Below are 9,147 nucleotides of genomic sequence, written 5' to 3' on the forward strand. Positions count from 1 at the left end.
TCCAGTGTTTTTCACTTCACTTCTTTTTCCACTGCCCTTCACATTTACCTGTGTCATATCTTCTGACCTTTTGTCGCTTAGTCCAAGCAGATTGTCCTGTTGTCCAGCCTGTTTACAAATGTGCTCTGTGGTATACCTATAGACTGTCCTGGAGGCCTTGTTGGAGCACCTTGACCTGTTATTGGACTGTAATTGTTCTAATCATTGCAGTCGCTGCTCGTTGGTGGGGGACAAAGCGCATCGACTTTGCCCTGTACTGCCCTGATGCCCTGACTGCCTTTCCCACCGTGGCTCTACCTCACCTGTTCCATGCTTCCTACTGGGAGTCTACAGACGTTGTGTCCTTTCTGCTCAGACAGGTACTGCTACATGTGCTGTCTACTAGCCCTACTGTTGACTTCTACTGTATAGATGATTACAGAACAGCAGCTGAAGATGTAAATGAATTTTATGAATGTGGCTGGAACAACCCGAGAAAAGGTTACCTGGTAAAGAATGGATGTCAAAAATAAATGTATGTTGCGCTGGAGGATTTAAGTTCGACTCTTTTATATTTATTAATTTATCTTTTCAATAAACATGGTCAAACAGAAAGCAAACAGCGCTGCATTAATCACGCGTTAATAAAATTAGTGCCGTTGAAATGAATTTGTAAATTTTATTGAGTTATTGTGTTATTAAAGTGTTCATTTTGACAGTGAATTTTGTAAAAGAATGTGAATTTTACCAATTTTGATTGGTAAAAAAAAAAAACTCAAAAAGAGTTGTTGTAACTCTTTTTATTTATATATATATACATACATTCACACTATTTTGCCAAAAGTATTTGCTCATCTGCCTTCACATGCAAATGAACTTGGGTAACATCCGATTCTTAATCCATAGGGTTTAATATGATGTTGGCCCACCCTTTGCAGCTATAAAGCTATATAACAGCTTTAACTCTTTTGGGAAGGCTTTCCACAAGGTTTAGGAGTGTATTAATGGGAATATTTTATCATTTTTGATTATTTGTGAGGTCAGACAATGATGTTTGACAAGAAGGCCTGGATCGCAGTCTCCGCTCCAATTCATAACAAAGGGGTTCTATCAGGTTGAGTGCAGGCCAGTCAAGTTCTTTCACACAAAACTCACTCATTCATGTCTTTATAGACCTTGCTTTGTGCACTGGTGGGCAGTCATGTTGGAACAGAAACGGGCCGTCCCCAAACTGTTCCCACAAATTTGGAAACATGAAATTGTCCAAAATATCTTGGTATGCTGAAGCATGAAGAGTTCCTTTCACTGGAACTTAGGGGCCGAGCCCAACTCCTGAAAAAACAACCCCACACCATATCCCCCTCCACCAAACTTTACACTTGGCACAATGCAGTCAGACAAGTACCGTTCTCCTGGCAACCGCCAAACCCATACTGTTTTTGGGCTTGGTGATATAAGGCTTGGATGCAGCTGCTCGACCATGAAAACCCATTCCATGAAGCTCTCTATGCACTCTTCTTGAGCTAATCTGAAGGCCACATGAAGTTTGGAGGTCTGTAGCTATTGACTCTGTATCCGCTGACCCGCTCTGTGATTTTATGTGGTCTAACACTTTGTGGCTGAGTTTCTGTCGTTCCCAATTGCTTCCACTTTGTTATACTACCACGTACAGTTGACTGTGGAATATTTAGTAGCGAGAAAATTTCACGACTTATTGCACAGGTGGCATCCTATTACGGTACCATGCTGGAATTCACTGAGCTCCTGAGAGAGACCCATTCTTTCACAAATGTTTGTAAAAGCGGTCTGCATGCCCAGGTGCCCAAAGGCAAAGACACCCCCGCAGCCCCTCTGGTACCTTAGTGAATTCATCTTGACATTGTCACTTTAATAGAATGTGTTTAAAAAAAAAAATAATTATAAAATTTGTTAGTGAAAACATTCCTGAACATTTGGTCCTGCTGCGTATTCCCGCAATTTTTAAGATAATCTGCAACTTGCTGTTAGTTAGGTTTCAAACGAGAACCCGCAAATTTTCCTAACCGCAAGTTCCGAACTACGAATACATAAGGGCTGTCAAAATTAATGTGTGAACACCGTGTTAATGCATTTTAACAGCACTCATTTTATTAATGCAGTACGCATTTCTGTTTGCCCATTTTTATTATAAATAAATATAAAAGCGGCAAAATTCAAACCTCCAACGCAGCGCACATTCACGACGTCCTTTCTTTACTCAGATAAAAAAAAATAATTCTAATGAACTTCACTGGAAAATAATTTTAAATCACAAAATATTTGTTTTACTGATGCATTAAGTCTCAAATCAAACACCAAATTGCGCCATGATGCGTATATTCTGCAATTAACCCTCTGAGGTTGACAAAACACAAAAAAGGGAAAACTAATAGATTTAAGAGGTTTCTTGATTGGGACAGGTGTGGCAGTAATCAGGCCTGGATGTGGCTAGAGAAATTGAACTCAGGTGAACTCAATTGAACTCACACAGGGCTGTTTGGACTTTGTGTTCCCTCAATAATAAAAACCTTTATTTAAAAACTGCATGTTGTGTTTACTTGTGTTATCTTTTACTAATATTTAAATTAGTTTGATCTGAAACAAACATGCAAAAAAAAAAAAAAAGAAGTCCAATTACTAATCAAGTCCATTACTTTTAATCGACAATTAACAATTAGTCCATCAATTAATCGAGTAATCGGATATGAAGTACTTTTTCTTTATTAAAGAGCAATACTAAATAAGAGAGATAAAATAAGACTGGCCTCTTAAAATTAACCATTAAGTTGCTTTTCTTTTTAAAAAAAAATTTACATATTTATTTCCACACAGTAAATCTGTTTATTTATCGCCAGCTTTAAAAATGTGCCCCACTACCTGCTCTACACGGCCACGGTGAAGGACTTTTTGAACGCACTGTATATAAACAAAAATATAAAAATAATTTTCTAATGACTTCAAAAATAGTAACAGCACTGTACGGGGTTTTCTTTATGTTTTAGTTTGAAATGATCCCAAACTTTGAAAATTTTCTGGCGTCTTCTTTGGCCTGAATCTTCTCCTCGCCCCTGTTTTCTCTCCGTTCCTCCATCTTTTTTTCCCATTATCTGTCTGTCTCCTGCTTTTAGGTAATGAGGCATGAGAACTCTAGTATTCTAGAGTTGGATGGGAAGGAGGTTTCCGAATTCACACCCTCCAAACCACGGGAGAAGTGGCAGAGGAAGAGAACACATGTTAAAATCAGGGTGAGCGTTTTCTTCCTTTTTTTCCAAATCAGAAAATGAATATAATACACCTACTGTGCATTGGGTGTTCAGATCAGGTCAGGTCAAACCACTGTACACGTGCCTTATATGCATCTCTTTCTGTAACTTTGTGTCTGTTGCTATGCATTTTGTCAGCCAACGTCTTCTCCCTCCATCAGTGGAAAGGGTTTAGATCTTTGTGGTGGAAAGATTTTTTTTAAGCATGTGGTAGTATATTCTCACTACCTCAGCTGCAACCATTTCTAGCCCAAATTCCTCAATATATGATTGTACCTAAACCAGTTTATTTAAATATAAAAAGAAAATGGTTTCTAGTTAACCTTTGCACTGTGCTAAGCCATTTAAACAATCTCATATATTAATTTAGTTAGACAGATGATCAGGTATAAAGTCTAGTGTGCTTTACTAGTCTTGCTTCTTTATTTTTAAATGTAGGTAGATCAGTCTGACAATGTCAAATTGTAATTGTGTTATAGAATGTAACAGCAAACCATCGTGTGAATGATGCTGTGTTTACGGAGGATGGCATGCAGGTGGTCACTGGCCGTTTCATGTATGGCCCTTTGGATATGGTCACTTTAACTGGGGAGAAGGTAAGATTTCCAACACTGTCACCATACTTATTTCAGTATCAACAATCACTGGTCCCACATTTTTATCCTTGTTCTTGTATGATTTTAAAAATGTTTTGTCTGTTTGTGCATTTAAAGGTCGATATCCACATAATGACACAGCCTCCATCAGGAGAGTGGGTGTACTTCGAGACAGAGCTGACCAACAGCAGTGGCCGAGTTTTTTACACAATCCCAGAGAGCAAGCGGCTAGGGATCGGCGTGTACCCGGTCAAAATGGTGGTCAGGTATTTACTAGAACTCCCTGAAGGGGCAGTTGGTGTTTTCACCAAAGCTGCAAATTAATATTTTGATAATCGATTAATAAGAAATATGTGGTGATTTAAGGTGAAGCAGTTTGTGTAAATCAACATTTGTTTTTAAAATTTATTTATTTATTTTTTTTACAATTTTTGTTTAAAAAAAAAAAGACATTTTGTTCAGTTATAAGCATCTAGAATTTATCAGCATCAAGAATATATATTTAATTTAGTGTAGCGTTAAAGAGTTAGCTTTAGATGAGATCAAAATATGGGGTTTGCTGATTCTTTCCACATTTATTGGCAAGTACTTTTTCAATAGCTAGAAGTTTGGCTTGCGAGACTTTTTTTCACAAACTTTGTTTGCTCTGATGAATTCTCTGTGATATACATGCATTTATTTCCTTCCAGAGGTGACCACACATCTGCAGACAGCTACCTGACTGTGCTGCCACGCGCCACAGAGTTTGTAGTGTTCAGCATCGATGGATCGTTTGCTGCCAGTGTGTCCATTATGGGCAGTGACCCAAAAGTGAGAGCAGGGGCAGTGGACGTTGTCAGGTACCTCGCCACATCCTCATTTAATCCCACCTAGACAGCATGTCTTGATGTTTTTTGTTTGACTTTGGCTAATAATTCAGATGTTTAGCTGAGTAGAGGGGAAAGGGAAATGTGAATCATTAATGTTTTTAGTAAATAACATTCTGTCAGCAGCTGTTAATATTCTGACTCAAGTGAAGAAATGGAGTATGTCATTATCCATTTTTTTTAAGGAGCTTATATGTTTATTCAGAGTAGTGAAGTGTTTGCAATAACATTATAGCTTCCTAAAAAAGAAATGTGTATATATTTTTTTTACAGGCACTGGCAGGATTTAGGATACTTGATTGTGTATGTGACTGGTCGTCCAGACATGCAGAAGCAACGGGTGGTGGCCTGGCTCTCGCAGCACAATTTCCCTCATGGCATTGTGTCCTTTTGTGACGGTCTGGTGCATGACCCCCTTCGTCACAAAGCAAACTTCCTCAAGTCCCTTATCACTGAGGTAGGAAGCAGGAGGTGCCTTACTTAAATGTGGCATTAGTGGAATGCTATTTAAACTAATGAAGAATTAAATGAATGGCAAGTTTTAAACTTACTTTTTTACCTCTTTCCCAAGGCACATATGAAGATCTTTGCTGCATACGGCTCCACAAAGGACATCTCGGTGTACACTTCACTCGGCCTGCCGCCATCTAATATCTACATTGTTGGTAGACCAACGAAAAAGATGCAACACCAGTGTCAGGTATGCTTTAGAGCAGGGGTGCTCACATCTTTTTTGGTTTGCAAGCTCCTTTTTAAATGCCCAAGTCAAAATGTTCAACCTACTTTTAAAAATGTATGTGTGTGTGTGTTTGAAAATATAATTCATATTATATATATATATATATATATATATATATAATAAATGTATATAATAAATTAAATATACCAACATTGAAAACAAGAATTTGAATGTTGTAAATCACGTTTGAAAACAGAGATGTTGACTTTTGTAGTAGACAAATGCTATGAAAAAGTGAATGGTGAAACAGCGTGTACAAATGCATTCGATGAAAACCACAACAGTAACTAAAAAATGTATCGTTCACTGCTGCTTTTAGATTTAGTGTTTGTTCGCACCGTTTAATTAAATCTGTCACGCAAGCAAAGTGATTTCACAACCTGATGCTCGCGAGTCACACCAGAACAGATCCAGTGCGACTGTCCTGAAGTTTACACAGTTTACACAATGGCACTTCATTTAACTACACTATTTTCACATGATGAGGATTATACATTTTCTGCTCACCGTGCTGATGTTTTGCCTTCATCCGTGACACCAGTGTGTTTACTTTTTACATGCTCATGCATCACTGTGGCACTTTGCATAAGTTGCAGGTTACTTTGGTTTGTTTAATATTAAATGACTTGGGACGCACACTTTTTCCTGGTGCCGGTGTACCTGTACTCTCCACCGTTTCGCAAGCGACTGTGTTATCTTGCCATCACGCTAAACAGAAACTTCAGCAGCCCGACTAATCGATAACAGCATTATTTGACAACAAATTTCATTATCGATTATTGACCAGTTTATCGAATAATTGTTGCAGTGTTCCTATTGGGCACCACCGCTTTAGTTTCATGAATATGTTTCAATCGTTTTCATTGATTATTATTGAGGATCAGAGAAATAGCATTTAATTAACATCGGTATATTCATTTACAATAAATAATAATCAATGAAATATGTAGATAATAGGGAAGAAACACATGGTCCACATCCAGACCACGGTACATTATAGCTTATAACTAGGTCTTATTTATGTCACTCTCAGACATACTGTGCTTTGTACATCAGCCTTGGACAAATCATGTGCTTTTGTCGTCCCCTGAAACCTAACCTAAAAATGCCTAAATAATCAGTTGTTGTCCATTTCCTCTATAGTAGGATCTTAAACATGAGGTGAGGAAACAATAGCTTACTATTACTGTTATTCAGGATAGGACCTTCTTTGTACATAGTGCAGTTGGATGCTAATAAAAATGTTTGGTTATGGATATTTCTCCACTCAATGTATTATGAATTATCTGCCAAATTGCAGATTGATTTAAATATAAAAATAAATGTAACAACCATTTTTACTTATTGCTTTTTTTTTTAATTGCAGTTTATCTCGGATGGCTACGCTTCTCATTTGTCACATTTGGAGTACAGTCAGCGCTCTCGACCAGCCAAGACGGGCAGCACACGTGTGGCTCTGCGTAAGGGAAGCTTCGGTTTGGGTGCCAGTGGCGACTTTCTGCGCAAACGCAACCACCTATTGCGCACCATCTCCTCCCAGCCAGCGCCCTCTTCCTCTGCGATGTCCTCTGGACACGGGGGCCGTCCTGAGCGTGCGCAGAGCCAGTCGGAGTTTGATCGTGAACGGTCTGACCGTGCACAGAGGAGCATGAGCATTGCAGCGGGCTGCTTTGGGCGTGCAGGGAAGATCGAGGGAAGCACCCTGAGCCCCAAGTAACTCTCCATCAGCTTGCTGTTAACTGGGAGTCTGCTGGTCCACTGGATTTTAAAGGGAGGGTGGATTGGATACAAAACGGGATAAAACGATACAGACTTTGTTAAAGACTGACACAGCTTTTCTAATGTAGCAAGAGTGACGATGGGGAGAAAGATCTTGTTCCACACTCGACCCCTTTTGCCAACTGCTATCCCCCAGTTTCTTCCTCTTTTCCCCCTAAGCTGTTCTTGTGAAGGGGTTTGAAAACCCTGCAGCATTTGCAATAAGGACCCATCGTGTTGTATCTTGCTTTTGGCTCACAGGTCATCAGAGGCCTTTCTTCTTAGAAGTGTGTTATCACACTTGCATCAAACACACACGGGGCGAGTGCTGCTCTAGGGTTGAAAGCAAGGAACGTTGGCCTTTTTTTTTTTGACACTCAACCTGTAATTTGGCAACAATCCCTTTATCTGGCCATCTGCTTGCAATACCTCTCAGACATCACTAGGTCGTCTAGTGCTCCTGAAAACTTTCCTCATCTCAATGGTGCAGCATGCCATGTATAGAAAGCCAAGTACAAATCCTCCTGAGCCTCTGCTCTATCGTGTTTCCACAACGCTCTTTTCTTCTCCCTGGTTCTGGAGCAAAGCCACTTTGCTGCTCGATTCCTCAGAACAAGTCAACGAGAGCAGGGATCTATCCGTATTTGTACATTGGAGAAATCAGCTTTCTTCAGACAGTTAAAGCAGTAGTTAGTCGTCTCTCGCCCAAATTTTGTGCACCATTTATAGCTTCAATTTATTGGAAGAAACATGAGAGTATATGGACAATTTGTGACACTTAACATAGCCGACGGCCAAAAACAATTCTTTTTACCGAAGCTGTAGTTAACGTAAATGTATAACCTGATTGTTCGGTTTTTTTTGCACAAGTTGATAGTGGAGATCCCTGTTACCATCTCATGTGGCTACATATTGTTATTGTGTAGTGCATGATCCTTATTAATATAGAACAGGATTCGAGTGTGCGTGTGCACGACGGTAGTATTTCTCTCTAACATCAGGATTAAGAAATGTGCCAAAATTAGAACGGTCAAAGGAAACTACAAAAACGGAACAGTAGGCTTTATTTCCGTTGTAACATACTACTGAGTATTTTGAGCGTATAATATTCTAGCTGTAAAGATGTGTTGAGTTCAGCTTCGGCAGGCACATGTGTAACGTTTGTAAGATTTAGATCATTTCAGGTCAACATGAAGTCCTTTAAAAGTCAGTGCTCTAGCTTACTGTTCACATGTAAGTGAGATGTATAGAACTCTTTCAGGATATTATTTTAATTATAAGCTGTGATTTTACTTTGGTTTATTTTTTTTTGTTTAGTCTTTTTTCTTTCTATTCAGCAGCATGATGCATTGTAGCCATATACTGTATAAAGTTTTTTTATTATTATTCGTTAACAGGAAGACACTGGACATGTATTTAATTAGGAACTCTGTCAGGTTGTATATTTGAATTGTGAGGCAGATAGGATGCAGCAGTGGCTTGTTTCTAATTGTTCAGGGGGTTGTAGAATGTTTTCCAATCGTGCAGCAAATAACGGATGTGTAGATATTGTAAAGATGTACATTTGACTTATATAGGAAATGTATGTTCAGGAATTATTTATGTAGATTCGCAGTCATGTCAGATTTTAGCGTGTTAATGTTTGCTTTAAAAAATTTGTTATATAAATTGATATAGTTACTTTTAAGGACCAACAACACCATTAATTAATTAATGCCATCAGTTCAGTTTGTGTACAAGACTAGAAAAGACACCACTGAACAGACAATCAGTCTCGGGCACACAAGCAAGACACCTGGAAAACAGTCATTCAAGGTTTTTCGGAGAAGGTAAAGGGATTTATTTTACTAAGCTGTGGAAGGTTTTATGGGGTTTTTCTTCCCTTTTTAGTTGGTTTGAAAGGTTCACTAAATTTTAAACAAATTTTA

General features: G+C 38.7%; 1 protein-coding gene across 10 annotated transcripts in view; it reads left to right on the forward strand.

Moving 5' to 3' along the window:
- LOC124393205 (membrane-associated phosphatidylinositol transfer protein 2) overlaps nt 1–9,147 on the forward strand; it is a 54,708-nt gene that overhangs the window by 45,181 nt on the left and 380 nt on the right. For all 10 annotated transcript variants that reach the window (XM_046860758.1, XM_046860765.1, XM_046860764.1 and 7 more), the window contains 8 exons: nt 211–359; nt 3,126–3,242; nt 3,740–3,856; nt 3,974–4,122; nt 4,546–4,695; nt 4,996–5,179; nt 5,294–5,422; nt 6,828–9,147. The exon at nt 6,828–9,147 is cut by the window's right edge and continues 380 nt beyond it. In XM_046860758.1, coding sequence (XP_046716714.1) covers nt 211–359; nt 3,126–3,242; nt 3,740–3,856; nt 3,974–4,122; nt 4,546–4,695; nt 4,996–5,179; nt 5,294–5,422; nt 6,828–7,178 — 1,346 coding nt within the window. In that variant the 3' untranslated portion in view covers nt 7,179–9,147. The remainder of the gene's footprint in view (nt 1–210; nt 360–3,125; nt 3,243–3,739; nt 3,857–3,973; nt 4,123–4,545; nt 4,696–4,995; nt 5,180–5,293; nt 5,423–6,827) is intronic.

The sequence above is a fragment of the Silurus meridionalis genome, chromosome 11 (genome assembly GCF_014805685.1).
Source record: "Silurus meridionalis isolate SWU-2019-XX chromosome 11, ASM1480568v1, whole genome shotgun sequence".
Classification (NCBI taxonomy): Eukaryota; Metazoa; Chordata; class Actinopteri; order Siluriformes; family Siluridae; genus Silurus; species Silurus meridionalis.